General features: G+C 42.2%; 2 protein-coding genes across 2 annotated transcripts in view; one reads left to right on the top strand and one right to left on the bottom strand.

Annotated features, from left to right (window-relative positions):
* The window catches only part of ccdc93 (CCC complex scaffolding subunit CCDC93), a 16,168-nt gene extending 7,818 nt beyond the window's left edge, over positions 1 to 8,350 (bottom strand). The window contains exons 1-12 of the mRNA XM_029458755.1: positions 8,128 to 8,350; positions 7,806 to 7,919; positions 7,533 to 7,627; positions 6,034 to 6,145; positions 5,559 to 5,657; positions 4,617 to 4,673; positions 4,318 to 4,418; positions 3,813 to 3,849; positions 3,586 to 3,684; positions 2,014 to 2,064; positions 949 to 1,035; positions 187 to 303 (exon numbers count right to left, since the gene is read on the bottom strand). Coding sequence (XP_029314615.1) covers positions 187 to 303; positions 949 to 1,035; positions 2,014 to 2,064; positions 3,586 to 3,684; positions 3,813 to 3,849; positions 4,318 to 4,418; positions 4,617 to 4,673; positions 5,559 to 5,657; positions 6,034 to 6,145; positions 7,533 to 7,627; positions 7,806 to 7,919; positions 8,128 to 8,214 — 1,056 coding nt within the window. The 5' untranslated portion in view covers positions 8,215 to 8,350. The remainder of the gene's footprint in view (positions 1 to 186; positions 304 to 948; positions 1,036 to 2,013; positions 2,065 to 3,585; positions 3,685 to 3,812; positions 3,850 to 4,317; positions 4,419 to 4,616; positions 4,674 to 5,558; positions 5,658 to 6,033; positions 6,146 to 7,532; positions 7,628 to 7,805; positions 7,920 to 8,127) is intronic.
* A 286-nt stretch (positions 8,351 to 8,636) lies between these two features.
* On the top strand, positions 8,637 to 11,314 carry LOC115026116 (U3 small nucleolar RNA-associated protein 14 homolog A). Its single transcript, XM_029458753.1, has one exon. It carries the CDS (start codon positions 8,637 to 8,639, stop codon positions 11,088 to 11,090), a length of 2,454 nt encoding a protein of 817 aa, XP_029314613.1. The 3' UTR covers positions 11,091 to 11,314.
* The last annotated feature ends 6,619 nt before the right edge of the window (positions 11,315 to 17,933 follow it).

Genomic DNA, 17,933 nt, shown 5'->3' with positions numbered 1-17,933 from the left:
TATATATATATATATATATATATATATATAAATATATAATATAGAAGTACTGCATGTATTATCTACTCTAGAAGAGGTCCACTGCCCTATGTTCCACATGTGGATCATGTCATTAGACTAAATATACACATTTATAAAAGTAAATACAAGAGATTGTGTTTGACACTGCATGGCAGAACTGCTGACCTCCTCCAGCTGTTTAGTCTTCTGCTGGATCTGTTTGTTGAGTGAGGCCACTGCCCTGCGGTGTTGCTGAAGCGGGCCATAGCGCTCGGAACGCTCCTCTGAAGACAGCTCCGACTGCTGCAGGAACATATGGGAGATACAGCGTGTTACAACAACAACATGCGTACTAAAAGGAAGAGTAGCACAAAGCTTGTTATTAGATGTCTAAATTCTTCCTTCCAGTAGGATCATGATAACTATTATCATCATTATGCTTTGAATCTTGAAAAACAGACGTTGAACTGTACCGTTAATACACAGCAGCATCTTTATATGAACTGTATTCGGAGTATTACCTGCTACCGTCTGCCGCATCACTGTACAAACATGACCACTGGCCTGAATCTCAAGAAATTAAGTTTGAAAAACTGAGAGTTGTCTTTTATATTCAGGACTAGACAATTACGTGTTCACTACATTAGAGATTCCTTTTGAACTGAGAAACAGGATGTGGACTGAATCATCTGTCGAGCAGGTGAGGAGCTCCAGAAGACGGAGTGAGAGTTGTGACTGAGACACATGCTACACATGTTTTGCTTTATGGTAATGTTTCATGCTTCACTTTAATGAGAAGAAAGGCTTTGAGGATGAGGAGTAATAGTAACAGGACTAGTGTGAAAGTGTGTTTTCAAAAGTATTTTCCCAAAGGGGTGTTGGAAAAGGGGGTACCAGCTTATAATAAGAGTATATGGTCCATCATCATCATCACTGATTGTTACTCACCTTCTCAGCGTACTCAGAGGCCATCTGTTTGATCTCCTCAGACTGCAGTCCCACTATCTGACCCACTGCACTTGCCGTCAGATTCCCCTGCACAAAAGCACAGAAACAATTGGACAATTCATATGTATGGGTTAGTGCATTTACACTGAATGCAGTGGGACAAAAAGATTCAATTAACAGATCACTAAAAAAGTTGTTAAAAGAACAGAGCATTGACAACTGATTGAACTAAATGATAATATTGAAGACAGAGGCATGCTGGGAAAAGAAAAAGGAGCTTAAGGTTATCCATATTATTGTAAGTAAAAAAGAGCTTTGTGAAGTTTGAGCAGCCGAGTAATGTGGTGATTTCATTCTAAACAGTCAACAGAGGAAAAGACCGAGCTCCTTTTCCTTCTGGGGAAGGGCTCTCCCATCCAAGACCTTACCATCAACGTCGGCACCTCTGTTGTTTCCCCGACTCGGACTGCAAGGAATCTGGGTGTGACACTATACGACCAACTGTCCTTCAGTGCCAACATCGCTGCAACAACCCGCTCCTGCAGACACACTCTGTACAACATCAGGAGGACACGTCCCCTACTGACTCAGAAGGCGACGCAGGTTCTTGTTCAGGCTCTTGTCATCTCACGCCTTGACTACTGCAACTCCCTCCTGGCTGGACTGCCTACATGTGCCATCCGACCTCTACAGCTCATCCAGAATGCAGCAGCCGACTGGTCTTTAACCTCCCCAAGTTCTCCCACACTACACCGCTCCTCCGTTCCCTTCACTGGTTACTAGTGACGGCCCCAATCTGCTTCAAGACTCTGGTGCTGGCCTACCGTGCTGTGAATGGATCAGCCTCTTCCTACATCCAGGCCATGGTCAAACCAGACACCCCAGCACGTTCACTTCGCTGTGCATCGGCCCATTGACTCGCTGCTCCCTCACTGCGAGTGGGACTTAGATTCCCCTCAAACAAAACCGCCTGCTATCCTGGCTCCAAAATGGTGTAATGAGTCTAAACTAAATGTAATGTAATAAAAAGAAAGAGAACGAGACAGAGTACAGGCTTTCACCTACCTCTTCATTTGCCATGGCAGCCATGCTCGTCATCAGGGTTTTGATTTGCATCTATGAGGAAACAACAGTTACATCACATTTTAAGGCAGGAAATGTTTAAGGTCCAGTTTATCTGTGGAGCAGAATACTTATACGCACGCCTGCAGTTTTTATAAACTGACGAATTCATTATGAAGCAATTAAGCCATTAGTTGTAAAAAACCACAGTAAGTAACTACTTGTTCTTATGATTATTAAAACACTACATGTGAATAGTGTAAACATTTAATTAATATAAATCACCATGAAACTTCCCCAGTTCATTACAACATTCTTGCTGTTCAGAGTTCTCCATGATTGCGTGCACATTTTGTACGTCAGCTAAATGAACTGTGATGTAAAAATGTAATGTGACATTAACACAACATTACTTTTTGTATTACAAGTTTTCTGAAATGTTATATTTAAATATGCAAATGAGGCATTATGTAACACTAACCTTTAGTGACACAAATAGACAAAGTTAGTAAAATAAACTCCTGAATGTGTAGTTTGGATGTTTTCTTTCCTCTTATCTGAAAGAAGACTGAAATTGACCAGTGCATGGAAAAACATGTTTTTGCCTGTAGTGTCTCGCCTTAATTAGTATTTACACTTAATTTACTTATTAATTCTCATTGGTCTAAAAATCTTCCTGTATTTTCTCTAGCCTTCTTTATTTTAGTGTACACATCATGTTTATGTTGTGGTATAGTAAAAAGTAAGACCATTTTTAATTCATGATGAATTCAAATTGTAATTTCAATGCTTGTGTCTTTCTTGTCTCTCACCTACTCGTTTTGCCTGCTACCTGACTGTATTCCTCCTCCCACTACTCCCGTTTGCTGCTACCTGACTGTATCTCTCCCTACTCCGTTTTCTGTGCTGCTCACCCTGACTGTTATCTCCTCCCCTACTCCGTTGCTGACGCTACCTGACTGTATTCTCTCCCTACTCTGTTTTGCTGCTAACCGACTGTAATTCTCTCCCTACCATCGGTATTGCTGCTACCCTGACTGTATTCTCTTCCCTTACTCCGTTGTGCTGCTACCTGACTGTATTCCTCCTCCCTACTCCGTTTTGTGCTACCTGACTGTATTCTCTCCCTACTCTGTTTGCTGCTACCTGACTGTATTCTCTCCCTACTCTGTTTGCTGCTACCCGACTGTATTCTCTCCCTACTCCGTTTGCTGCTACCTGACTGTATTCTCTCCCTACTCCGTTTGCTGCTACCTGACTGTATTCTCTCCCTACTCTGTTTGCTGCTACCTGACTGTATTCTCTCCCTACTCCGTTTGCTGCTACCTGACTGTATTCTCTCCCTACTCCGTTTGCTGCTACCTGACTGTATTCTCTCCCTACTCTGTTTGCTGCTACCTGACTGTATTCTCTCCCTACTCCGTTTGCTGCTACCTGACTGTATTCTCTCCCTACTCTGTTTGCTGCTACCTGACTGTATTCTCTCCCTACTCCGTTTGCTGCTACCTGACTGTATTTGTAATAGATGTATTGTTTCCTTCCACGTGCTATGCACTCACTGTATGAAGTGCTCACCTCCTCCGCTGCCTGCAGGTCCTCTTCCTCTGACACCTCTGCCATCCCAGGGGGCGCTGCCTGAGAGCCACTGTTCAGCAAAGCCTTCCTCTCATCCCCCTAGAGCAGGGAGACAGGATGCACACGCTAAAGAAAAGGAGCAGTACATGCTGGAGTAGATATAAAGAACTACACTAAAATCGAACTGCATAGCCCTGATCAGTGATAAAAAGGACATGAAATGCTACCTTGTCTTGTTTGGACTGTTTGCTGTATCCATAACGCCTAGAGAGGAAAGAAGGCACACATAACTAAAATGTGAAAATAAAGTAACCATTTCCTTTGCTCCCCCAAAAAGGGAATTTTCAAATACACCATGCCACATGAGGATAAAGAGCCCCCTCGGGACAGAACTGTCAGATTAAATAAATAAATACATTAGTACATCAAAACAGCAACACAGTTTGCATCCACCATGCCAAAAATACAGTATGTGAGAAGTGCTTGCAATCTCTGACTGACACTTTCAACCACAAACAGTGCTGGGAGTAGAAGCTTGCAGAAAAAGAAGGCTTCACACGCTCATACAGTACTTACAGGAGACATTGTGACATTCTAGCACAGAGGTGGGGATGAATGGATGAAAAAAACAATATGTCAGACAGATAAGAAACTAAACATGAGATGTGTGGATTTAAGCACATGACCGGGGTTCAGGTCCCCACCCACCCACACCCACACCCACACACACACCTTCCATATTCCAGCAGAGTGGAGTGAACTCTGGACTCCTCATCCAGCAGCTCCCCTGCATCCCTCTGCCTCCTGTACTTCCTCTGAGGTTTGTACACTTCCTGTAAAACACCAGGGTTCATTCAGGGCATAGGAATCAAAACGGATCAGTTGGAAAACTCAGAATCTACTTGTACTTATTGTTTCTAAACATGTAGTACAACAGTTATCTTAATCATTTGTAAGTGATTTTACTTTGCCATTTAAGAAGGGACATAATTCATTCAATGTATGTGATGCCTGAGGGTGTAGCAACTCACCAATACATCCAGAACTGCGCTCACAGCCTTATCTTTCCTCTGGAGGAACTCTTCATCCTAGACCACAGGATGACGAGTATGTAATACAGCCGTACAACATTACAGTTTACATGTTAAACCGCCAACCAAGGAGGAAAATTACTACCACACACACACCTGCATAATACTGTTAAAATAAGTGTGAGGGGTTAATACTGAACGCGGTTACACAGACAATTTTCTTCAACCAGATTGAAATCATTCTGATTAGAGATTCTAGAACTGTTTGCATGGACTTTAAATAATTCACTGGACCTTTAACTTTGCCTATATGCTACAGCACAACAAGGAAAACACAACAAACACAATTTAAAACAGACACAAAAGAAACAATTTACCTTTGTAGACGACTTGCAACACATTTATTTTCCTATTGAACAACTAGATAAAAACATTCCTTCCAATCGGGCCAGTCTCTTCCGTTTGAGGTGGTTACATTCTCATGAGGTTATTATGCTGATAAAAGCGGAATATAAGGGTCCGTGTTAACGCTGCTGTATTTTAGCATCTTTACTTGAAATCGAAACCCAAGGTCAAGAAAAACATTGACTTTCTTACAGTCTTGCAATTTTGAATATTGCATCATTTTTACTAAGCATCACTTAGTATCTCATTATTTAAACTTAATATTTCATTAATCTGACTTCAATTTACTATGCATTGATTATTAAGCCTGTGCTAGTGGCAGAAAAGGGTGAGAAGATGGAAATGTTATGTTTAAGTACTATCACTCCTAACAACTCACATTTTCAGGCATATTAGAGTCATTATTTAATGCCACCTAAGTTCCTCAATCAGACAAACTGTGTACCTAACCATGTTCCAGTATTCTAATAACTAATCAAAGTGGGGATTTCTTTCATGCTCTCTAAAGTGGACTGGATTTCACTCTGTGACTGGTACCTCTGGGAGTCTGTGGGTCTTCTGGAACTGACAAATGGAGTAGGCTCTCACATAGTCGCCCATCTCTTCCCTGGTCTCAATGGCTCGCTTCACCAGCCACTGGCAGGAGACAAAACACACGACTGATACAAAAATAAACCAGAAGGCACTCTGTACAGTTCAATCTTCCACAAACTCTGAACCATCCACTGGGCCGGCCATTTGCAAAGGATTTTCTGGCAAAACAGCATGTGAACACAACACGTTTATGAGTGGATACTGAAGTCCTACAGTAAGTTAATCACCTAGACAACAGACCTTTGTGTGATGGAGGACACAAACAGTTTGAAGACAAATCACAAACAGACACCACATAAGTAAATTACTGTCACTTTGTCATTGTTACTATTTTCAAATGCTCTAAGCAAATGGCCATTTGATGTTGAACATTCAAATATGAAAAGTCTTTGTGTCAGTTGAGGATGAATTATCTAACCTGGATCACCGGGAAAATGTGGATAAAATCCAGCCCTTGGATTTGATGGGGCTCCAGGCGATGAGGACATTTCATCTTGGGTAGCACGGACACTATTTTCTCGGTCAGAGCTCTGCAAAGAGAAAGAAGCACTCATCATGGAGGGGTCTGCTGGGGCAGCAGCATCTCGGCTGCTGACAGGAAGAGACTGAACAGACTGGTGAAGAAGGCCAGCTCTGTCCTGGGGAGCCCGCTGGACACTGTGGAGGTGGTGGGAGACAGGAGAATGACGGCCAAGCTGTCATCTCTATTGGACAACATGTCCCACCCCCTCCAGGACACTTTGTCCGCACTGTGCAGATAAAGTCTATTCCAACAGTGTGCAATTATCTATGCCTTGTGCAATATTCACTTTTTATAACTTTTGCAACTACACTGACTGTACTTATATTACTGTTACTGTATTTTTATTCTATTTAATACTCGTCACTTTACTCTCTTTGCTGTAACAACATCATTTCCCGTCATGGGACAAATAAAGGCTTTCTGATTCTGATCACTTAATCAATCAATGTTTTCTCTACAATGATTCCAGCTACGGGTTGTAACGGTATATATCATTTCATATATATTATGAAAGGTATAATGGTGTACATTTACTTATCTACAGTATTGATAAAAACGGACATAAGTGTGTGTGAGAGTTAAAGGTACAGACAGCAGCACCTACAGTGAATTGCTAATAATCATAGGGAATTATTTTAAAAGCTCTCAACTGATGTTATTTTTCATTTAGTAGTTAATTGAACACACTATAGTGCTGCTAACATGTACACTCGCATGCTTCAGTTAAATAACATATTATAGTCACATGCTATTCTTTTCAGTTTTTTTTTATTAAATAACTGTTTATCATTATGTTCTCATTCCATTAAGGACCATTGCAACTGATAATAATGATAATAATAAATATAATAATGTAATACCGTGATGTTTTCTCAGACGGTGATTGCACTGTGAAAACCTCACACACACACATCATCGATGTATGTCATTGATCTTCACTGCTCTCATGTTTTCAAGCATTGGTCAAAATGCTGGTGCTTCTTTATTTTTAATTTACAGTATTGTATTTTTATTTGACAGTATTATACAGTATTACAGTAAGTGGATCTTACATTATTGTATCACTCAGTATATTCTGAATCAAATCATGCCACATTCTGATTGGTTGTTTAGTAGATGTTGGTTGTAGCCGTCGTCCAGTTTTAAGAATTTGGTTCCAAATTTCTGACAATGTCAGAGTTTGTTTTACTTAATTCTGTCGTTGGTTGCTGAAGCTTTAAATCGCCCACCAGGACATGTCTCACAGTGCCATCTAGCAACACTGTTTTGGATTGATGGCCAAGCACTTCCACCACACTTCTCTCCAACCTGTCAACGTTCATATAGGACAGCTCAATAATACACAGTGTATATGGGGCCTTCAGGAACAACTAGCCAGCTGAAACACCACTTACATTTTCTGGCCAATAGTTGAGTTTTCTTGGAAAAGAAGATCCACATCAATGTCAAAGTTACATGTGGTGATGCACCAGGTCATACCACCGACCACCTGAAGAGAAGAAAAGGAGAGAATAAACTCAATGGCAGCACTGTCTACTGTGTGAAGCTGCCTTAACTCATCAATGTATGGGTACTTAATTTCACAGTTGAGCAAAACTTGTATCTTTATCAACTGGAAAAGCACACGTGACAGTAAGTAAGTGAGTCATTTCAGGTCCTATGTGTACCTTATCAAAAGCTGACAACCCTTTAATCCGTGCTCGGAAGTATCCAGCTGCCAGCAGGAGCTCCAAGATCTCTGCCAGTTTGACGCTCTGCTCCTCATCCTCTCGGGTTTCCACCTCGGAGCAAAACACACACATAAAACTCTATGGCATACAAATTCCAACTCAACTGTTTTAAGCTAACGTTAGCTTTAGCGACCGTAAACTCCACCATTAGCGTACCAGCCTCCAAGTTATTTGTCGGCATATACGATAACGTTATACACAGTTTTACAACATAAAGCCTCGTTGCTGTGTAGTGTAAATGGTTTAAAATCCTCTTTACCTGAATGAGGTTCCCTTCTTGGTCATACTGGGCACCTAATTTAGACCCAGTTCTCACTCTGTGGAACACAGACGAAGCCGCCGCCATGATGAACTGTTGATAATGTCACATGACCGTAACACGTGACAGTCTAATGTTCATTAGTATTCACGCCTAAACTTGAATGCAGCTACACTCAAAAATATAAATGATAACATTTGTTATTTTTATTTGGTATTTGACATCATAGTTTGTGTTTTAAACCCGTGACAATGTCACGAGGAGCACAACCGTGTAGACAACACAACATGCACGCGCATTTTCAGCCAGCAGAGGGAGCACCGAGATTACAAACAGTTACAAGCCACTGACCAGAAGAAGAAACAAATCATATACATATTATTACAAAATACATTTAGCGAAATACTTAACATTTATGATATTAGTCTTGCAACACAAATTCAAAGTTTTTTTGTATTTTTTTTTCAATACAGAGGGGGAGAGAGAGAGTAGAAAAAAAAGGGAAGGAGATGTTTTGCGACAGTTCTGCTCACGTTGCGGCCATTTACAACAACGGTTCAATTCACGGCACACGTGTGTACAGTCTATTCCACTTCGGCAGTGGTAACTCCAGCATGGCTAAAGTTTCTAAGAAGAAAGTGAGTAAAAAGAGTCTCAAGAAGAGCTCCACGGTGACGGGTAAGATCACAGACGTGAGGCCAAATGTGATGTACGATGACGAGGACGACGAGGAGGATTTAAGTAAAGCAGATGAAAACATCACTAGTGAAGAAGAGGAGGAGGACGGCGGCGAGGATGAACGAAAACGCCAAAAGCTGCTGGAAGCCATCAGCGTTCTCGGTGGTAAGAGGCAGAAAAAGCTGGGAGAGAGGTCCGAAGCGGCCGTCCAGATGTCTGAGTTTACTGTCAACGCGGAGGGACAGGGCGACAAAATCGACCTGTCGGACCTCATCGGGACCATGGATAAAACCTCCGCTGTCCCAGCCAAGACCAAGAAGCAGCTGAAGAACCTGCAGCGGACTAAAAAGACCATTGAGTGCCCTATCAGCAAACAAGAGAGTGAGAGGATCCAGAGAGATGTGGCTTTCCAGAAGGCAGCCACAGAAGTGACCCGGTGGAAAGGCATCATCAAACAGAACCAGAGGGCCGAGCAGCTGGTCTTCCCCCTGAACCAGGAGCCCCCTGGTCCTAAACCAATGGAGAGGGTGGTGACTGGCTGGAAGGCACAAACCCCGCTCGAGCAGGAGATCTTTGCCCTTCTATCTGCCAACAAGCAGCCTATCAATGACCCCATCCTAACCCCTGCCGAAGAGGCTTCAATGAGGGCTATGAGCCTGGAAGAGGCCAAGATCCGACGTGCCGAGCTGCAGAAAGCCCGGGCTCTGCAGTCCTACTATGAGGCCAAGGCCCGGAGAGATAGGAAAATCAAGAGCAAAAAATACCACAAAGTGCAGAACAAGGCCAAGCGTAAAGAGTTTCTGAAGGAGTTTGATGAGATGGTAAAGACAGACCCTGCTGCTGCCTTAGAGCAGCTGAATAAGATTGAGCTGGCCAGGATGCAGGAGAGGATGTCACTGAAGCACCAGAACAGTGGCAAGTGGGCCAAGTCAAAGGTGATTATGGCCAAATACGATGAGGGGGCTCGCAAAGCTATGCAGCAGCAGCTGGAGGTGAACAAAGAGCTGACCCAGAAGCTGGTGACTTTGCAGAATAATGATGATGGAGAGGAGGAGAAGGAAGCGGTCTATGAAGAGGTGCTGCCTGATTTTGTAAATGATGCAGTGCAAGGGCTGGATTTTTCCAATCCTTGGATGAGAGGAAAGCTCTCTGAAGATCTCACAGAAAAAGAAATAAGTGACACTGTGGATCTTGTAAAGGAGGAACCTGGAGCAATGGGAAATACAGCTGGAGAAGAGGATGAGGAAGAGGTTGAGGAAACAGAAGAGGAAGCACTCCTCAGGGAGTTTGACAGGAGGAGGAAACTGTGTCACGGTCAGGAGACTGACACAGCACCTGTAATATCTGTGGACGATGAGGAGAATGAATCTGCAGCAGAGGATCCAGAAGCATCAGACAAAGAGGAAGAGGAGCTGTCAGAGTTCACAAGCCTTTTCCGAGGAATAGCAGACAGTTGTCCGGAGGCTGAAGCCGAGAAGGCTGAGGCAGATGCCAGCCACACAGACACTTCAGCTCAGCTGGAGGAAGGGCTGGTGAGGATCAGGACTCTGGAGGACATGGAGCTCCTCAGTCAGGAAGAGTCGGTTGCTGTTGAAGCACCTGTTCAGCCCCCAGACACAGAAAACCTGCTTTCTGCAACTCAAAAGGAAGGCAAAAACAGAAAAAGGAAGAGAGGGATCGAGCTGAACGAAGTTCTCACCAAAGAGACAAAAGTTATCCAAGTTCCACTCGCTCCAATCATCCAGGACACTGAGGACTCGGATGAAAAGCTGGACCAGAGGGGGCTGATTAAAGAGGCCTTTGCTGGAGATGACGTCGTCTCAGACTTCCTTAAGGACAAGAGGAAGCAGGAGGACGCAGGGAAGCCTAAGGTGGTGGACCTGACGCTTCCTGGGTGGGGCGAATGGGGAGGGACTAACCTCCAGCCCTCCCGCAACAAACGCAGGAGGTTCAAGATCAAGACGGCACCGCCTCCACCCAGGAGAGATCAACATCTGCCCAGTGTCATCATGTCAGAGAAGAGAAACAGCTCCATCAGCGTCCACCAGGTGAACTCTCTGCCCTTTCCCTTCCAGAACCAAGCACAGTTTGAGAGCACCATCCGCTCTCCGCTGGGCCGCACCTGGAATTCGGAGCAGACTGTTAAAAAGATCAGCAAGCCCAAGGTGGTCACCCAGCTGGGCGCCATCATCGAGCCCATGTCTCGAGAGGAGCTGATGAAGGACAAGAAGCAGGTGTCCACTGGGAATAAAAGTACTGTGGACTCATGGAAAAGAAAACATTAGCAACGTCTGTAACTGAAATGCTCACCAGGTGAAAGTGATTCAAAATGAAAAACAACAACCGCAGCAGCAGTCGATAATTATTTACTACTTTGTGTGTGAGTCATATGTCTGCATTTAGAGAGCTGAAATGATGTGTTGGACACTGTTTTTCATATTGTTTGTTCGAGCTTTTAAATCATATATGGAAAGTTAACTAATAAATTCCGTCTTTGGAGTTAAAGATATGCTTGTACGTTGAATTATTAACGGCTCTTTCTTATTTTCCCACTCGTTAGATGCATTAAGTTGTGTAGCCGTGTTAATGGTTACTTTTGCTATGTAGCGAACACATACCACATTGATCCTGCCTGTTGTTGTCATTTACTGTATTGTATACTGCTGTCTGAAAGTGGTGCAGTACATTTACTACTAACACTGTAACTGCTTCTGGAAGTGTTAGTTCAGCACACATGCAACTCCAGAGCAAGAGTTGTCATGTTTAGAACTGATGACCTTGTGTTAGTCCCAGTGCGTCATGTAAAAATCTTCCATTCCAAGGTTCTTCATTTACATTGTTACTTAAATCAAAGTATGTAAGTAACAGCAAAATGTCCCCAGAGTACATTCTAGTACTATTACTGATGCTACTTTATTTAATGGTTAGTTCAATGTACAGTATAAATATATTTGTTTATTTTCATTATAGGTTTCTGATGGCTGAATCTGTAAACTAGTAACTATAGCTCTTAGATAAAGGGTATGGAGTAATAAGAGCATATATAACATACAGCTGATCATAGAAATATTAAGTACAAGTACCTTTTAAAATTGTACTTGTACAAGATTTTGGTAATGGATCAAGCTGAAATGTACGGTGGATATAGTAGGAGTATGGTTTTACACAAGCTGTGGCACTGTAACTTTTATTGAATCAGAATATGGAAGCAAAGTCAGGACTGAACCTGGACAGGAGCGATATTACATTAGTGAGGAAACATGACTAGTAATAATGTTATCTACTCATTCTCTAATCCGATATAGATTACTGATTTCAATCATAATTTTGACAGTTTTATTTTATTTTAAGTTCTTGTTTGGCTGATGGTTTTTAGACACATTTAACATTTGAGTACATTGGCTTCTATTAGTAAGGCATCAAAAAAGTATTGCATTATAATAAACTAATAACAAGAAACAGTAATTATGTTGTGTGGAGAAATATTAACATCATTGTCACTTTACATATTATATTTTCATGCTTTAACATCCTGGTATTTGATGCATTCTTACAGGATGGCGGATAGAAATGTGCCATTGAAACCTATTCAAATGACGTAAACTGGCACGGGCCGATGAGCAGCAGGTCTGCAGACATGCTGCAGCCTGCTGCTCGCACTTCATTCAGCACCAGTGAGTGTGTAAGCTCCTACTGCCCCGCCTGAAAGAAGGAGGGGGTCACAGTTATGAGTCTTACAGCATCCAACAACAGCATTTTACAAGTTTGTGCTTGACTTCTTCCCCTCTCTTTCTCTGTTGATTTTCAATACATTTGTAAGGCCAGGCAGCAGTGTCTAAAAGAAAAGCCATTACAGTTGGGTTAAACCTTCACACATGGGTGAGAGTGCATGCTTTGGCAACTGACATCTCTGTATTTCACGTGATAGACACTCTATTAAAGTGAGGGAACCTGTAATGGACTATGCATCAGTTCAGGTAATGGTTGTCAGCTTGAGTGCCCGAGAGGCAGTAGAGAATTCCATTAGAAACCTTATAGTTACTAAATCAGTCATTCTCCATCTTCCTCTCTATCGAACCACCTCTTTGGGGCAATTACTACAGCTTCATACAGCTCTCAACAATGAAAAGAGACCTAGTCCTTGGACTTACTCCTGCCCGCTGGACTGCAACGAGTTCAGACAGTGATTCTCACTCAAATATATGAAGGCTGCTGTGGCTGTAAATCAGAGAGCTGGGGGTATGAATGGCCTACAACGCCCATGACGGACCATGTTTTCCTCCATAATGCCCATTTGTGAGATCTGCTTAAATAATTGTTCTAGGCTCAAGGAGCATTTATGTCTACCTTTTTTGGCTAGCTGCAAAGCATTGGAGATGCAATACTGATCTCTGAAGTGTGTTATGACTGTGAGATGAGACAGAAGACAAGGGTTGTTTTATTTCATTTATCAGCATGCATAGTAATGCTGCACTGATTGAAGAACAGAATGATGCTGTTAACTGCCCATAACCCACAGCAGTAAATGTTCAAAGCTGCAGTTTTATTTGTCACTACAGTCCAATTGGCTTGGAGGTCTGTGTGTGAAACAATCTGATAGGATAGAGGAGTCTTACCCATTTCTCCCTGTAATCCAAGGCCCAACTCCATTCCTACCCTGACAGGTGTAAGATTAACTTAGTTAGGTGCAGAGGCGCTCATGCACACCAAATTAAATTAATGGAACAAATTTCCCTCCTAATTAAGATGAAAATACGTGTCAGTTGTAACCTTGCTGAGCACTAATTATGTACAAATGATTTATCATCTGTTTCATCCTGAATAGCAATGGGCTCACCTCTCCGATAGCCCTGGCTGGCTGTTAAGAGATGGCCCCTGATTAACAGTGACAGGTTGTGCTGCGGAGAAGCTGCACGTCGTCGGGCCAGCCAATCAGAGCTGGCCTGAGCTCAGACTCTCCTCCCTTCCATTAACCTACATTGAGAGTGCAGCTGAGCATCACTGTGCCTCAGCTCTCCTTCTTGTTTCTCTCTGCGGAATGAAAATAAAGTACATTCAAAGAGGAAAGGTGGGTGTGACTGATGCAGGCTGATGGAGCAGGGGGGATGAGAGTGGTACAACCTGAACCAGGGATGAATCCCACTAGATGTGTCATTTGTATTGAGACCGGATTAGCACGTGCCTGTATGATCCAACTAACAGAGGAAGATGAAGCATCTTTAACAGGCTCTCCACCTCAAATAACAAATTGAATAACGCAAATACATCAAGCTCAAACATCAACATTTTATGCCTGGCTGCAGATAATTGCCCTGGAAAAAAACCCAGTTTGTATCACTGGTACCAGCCTGAGGCCAGCAGGTGGTGCAATAGGTTAAGCCTGCCAAAAGCCATGGTATAAATTCCTGAGGGCTAAAATATCAAAATAAGCAAAGCTTCATTATACAATTACAGTCTAACTGGGATATTCCATCTTATTTCCTGCTGCCTTGCAAGTACAGATATATTTCAATGGGCAGCAGCTCTGATTAGCATTAGAATCAGAGTCCCTTGTGATGCTAAGGACACACCGGCCAATCTGTAATCATTGTTCCGCAGGCCTGCTCACAAGGGATATAGCCTGCTTTGTCATTACCATTCAATATGCCACACACACACACACACATGCTGGCATATCTTCCATGGTACTGCCAGCAACAGGGCATTTGCATTTCTTCCTCATAGTTCCAAAAAATTGCACAGACAATCATGCACCACAAATGACTCCCCTCTGTTTCCGCTGCCTGAAGATGAGAGATGCCTTTCCTCCATGACTGCTGCTAAAGACAGAGAAGAGCTCTCTCATTCTATGTCTCATTTCCTCCTTGTGTGATTCTTGTCCTGCAATTGTCTCTATGTGCGTCCTCAAAATGTCATTATGTACAGGTGTCAGCTCCAGCCATTAGGGATCATTTGACTTTCTATTGTGATTTGGGGTTATTTAGTCTACATCTATCCTTGCCACAATTTGTTGTTGGATGTTACGTTGTTGTGGTAAATGTCAGTATGCCTGCACAGGGGAGGCACCTGTGTTCTCCAGCTCATTTCTCTTTTCTGTTTTTAGCCGAGCTTGTCTGTCCAAACCTGTCTTTTCCCCTGCTGCTGGAGACATGGCACAGCTGCGGTTAATGCAGGTTCAGAGCATGTCAAGCACACACACAGACAGAGCGGTAATGTCAAACACTCATTGTGAGAGGGACCTCCACATTTCTTCTGCTTACCCCGTAGATGTAGGTTGTTGTAACGTGCACAATTTAAATAAAATTCTCTGCTCTGACAAAAAGGTATGAAGGAATTTAAATTTAGCCTTTATTTTGATTTTTGACATAAAAAACAAAGGATTTCACATTTTTGAATGTCATTATAAACCTGACTAATCTTTCTCAGGTCTTGTCACGGATTTACATTCTTACGGATAAAGATGATTTTAAAAGATGAATTTTTAGGCCTCATAATGCAGAGTGCTCAGGTCATCCCAAACATGTGATGCATTCACTGGAACACAAGAGCAGCAGCCATTTTCTTTTGTTCCTCCCTCAACCTTTTCCCAATTTACGCTCTGCCTTCAGTGAGAGAATCGGGGGCCGAGGTATGAGTGGCTTGGCAAACAGTGTCTCTCACATCATGGCTGTCTGGGGATTGGCGGGTGAGGCAGGGAGGGAGGGGGTTAGAGGTTAATTATAGACAACAGAGAGGTCACAGGGCCTATTATTTTGGAGCTGGGACCTGCAACGGTCCAATGGGGATGACATTTACGACGAGGGCCTGGCCCCACCCCTCCATCAGCATCCACACCCACTACCCACCCTGCGCACGCCATCACTCACATTTATACTGAAGGAGCCGACAGTGGGACTCAGTGGTCTGATAATGAAAAAGCCCTTAGCACAGGCAGGATGATGAATTGAATCCCTGGCTGTTCTCTGGCTGCATCAGGGGGCCTCCAAGTAGCCCTTGACAACTAATCGAAAGCCCCCATACCCTCCTCTTACCTACCAGACTTCCTTTATCACCTTAATTATTAGGGTTAAGGGAGTCTCCCTTGGGACTGTGAGCACTACCGTGCATAGAACCTGCCGAGTCATCCAATTAGATAAAAATAAATGGCGAAAGCATAAATTAATCACTGTATCTGCCTGAGTCTGATAATAGTGAGTTGTAGTCATGTTCACATCCTTCTGCCTGGCCGTGAAGGTTACTGTATTATCCTAGATGTTGTATTTTTACTTTGTTGTTTATCTTGTACACACGACATCTTTTGCACGTCTGTCCGTCCTGGGAGAGGGATCCCTCCTCAGTGCTCTCCCTGAGGTTTCTTCCATTTTCCCCCTTTAATTATGGGGTTTCTTTTAGGAAGTTTTTCCTTGTGTGGTGTGAGGGTCTAAGGACAGAGGGTGTTGTATGCTGTACAGTCTGTAAAGCACACTGAGACAAATGTGTCATTTGTGATAATATATATAAATACAATTGATTTGAAATTTGCTTTGATTTGTAGTCACAGTTAAGTTAGCCCAAAGGAAAATGGCTTTTTAAGATATGACAACATAAAAGACTTTGAAAAATGCTTATTAAAGCAAAGGGTTGGTGGCACTCTTTTTATTATTGTCAACAAATCCCATGTGCAGAGCCAAACCAAAAATGAATGTATCCACTAACAATATGGTGTGCATCAAAGCCTGATATACGTATCTACTTCCTCTGTGCAATAGCGCTCCATTGTTGTCCAAAAACTATTAACAACTTATCCATGAGCCACAGTGTGACGTTTTCCTTCATTACCATGAACACACATGAATACAGTCCTGCTGCCCAAAATAAACACTACAGCACCAAATGTGGAATAATCAACTGAAAATAGTCCCAACAAATGCATTATCTCCTCCTGTTTGAATTACGTGTTCTAAAAACTACAGTGACCATGTTTAAAGAAATGACCCCTTTTGCCTTCTTTTTAAATATACATTTCATGATATTTCAAGATTTTCTATGGCTAATGCATAACAGTGTGTATAGTTATGGCATTTAACACACATGCCAAGGCTGTAGCCAGGATTTTAGAAATACTGAACTCCGTACACAAAAGACATGTTTGACCAGTAACCAACCAAACTCACTTTAGCCTACATTTCAATAATTAATTTACCTATCTGATTATATTTCTGTAAGTCTTATCTCGCTACAGGTGCCAGGTGTGTAACATTATGATCTAAATATGTTTAATTTAATCTATTTAGTTTTCTTTCCCAAATAACAACTTCTGTCTAAAATAGTAGTCCTCAGTCCTTAAAAAACCACAACATCTTTCATATGACTCTCCTCTTCATCTCTATCATCACAGGTAATAACAGCATCTTGCTCTGAGCTTTTTCTACTTGGATTTTTGAGCATGAAAACTGCAGTTAACCGTGATAAAGTTAACTCTGAGCTATGGTGGAATGAAAGACCATGGTTAGTCTGATTATATTCAAACTATTGTGTAGCCAGATATAATGCCTGAAACCCCATTAAGAGCAGCATTCCTATGCTGAATACCAAATGGAGTGTAAATAGGATTGAGGATTAAAAGTGATCCACTCCGCACCGTGACTTTCTCACCTCTGCATCTCTGTAAACTTATTAGACCACAAGAGCAAATCAAATGTGTTGCGGAAAAAAGCTGTGTGTGTGTGTGTGAAGAATGCCTACAGCATGGCCTACAGCTGTTTATTTTTCTGTGTCTAAAAGCTAAATCGCTGCACTAGCCTTTCGGGGAGTTTTAACAATTTATTTAACAAAATATTACCTGTTATTACTTGTTGTTACTGTTATTAACAGTTTGAAAAGAACATATACAGTAGTTATTTCCAAAATACTACTTTAAACAAAAATATTTCCACTAATTTTCAGCTTAAATTAATGACATTAATATGTAATATTTGACAATGAACATTTTTAAATATTATCCTTATTTATGATGTATCAGCCAGTTGTTTGTTATTTCTGAAGACAGGAATGCTGTTTTGGGTTAGGTTAAACCATGGATTTTAAACTCTAATCACGTGAAACGTCAGCCTTGTGTAACGTGGTTACGTCATGGCTTTAGACGCCGA

Source organism: Cottoperca gobio, chromosome 21 (genome assembly GCF_900634415.1).
Source record: "Cottoperca gobio chromosome 21, fCotGob3.1, whole genome shotgun sequence".
Taxonomy (NCBI): Eukaryota; Metazoa; Chordata; class Actinopteri; order Perciformes; family Bovichtidae; genus Cottoperca; species Cottoperca gobio.
The sequence above is the reverse complement of the archived record's forward strand: the minus strand, read 5'-3'. Positions and strand labels throughout refer to the sequence as shown.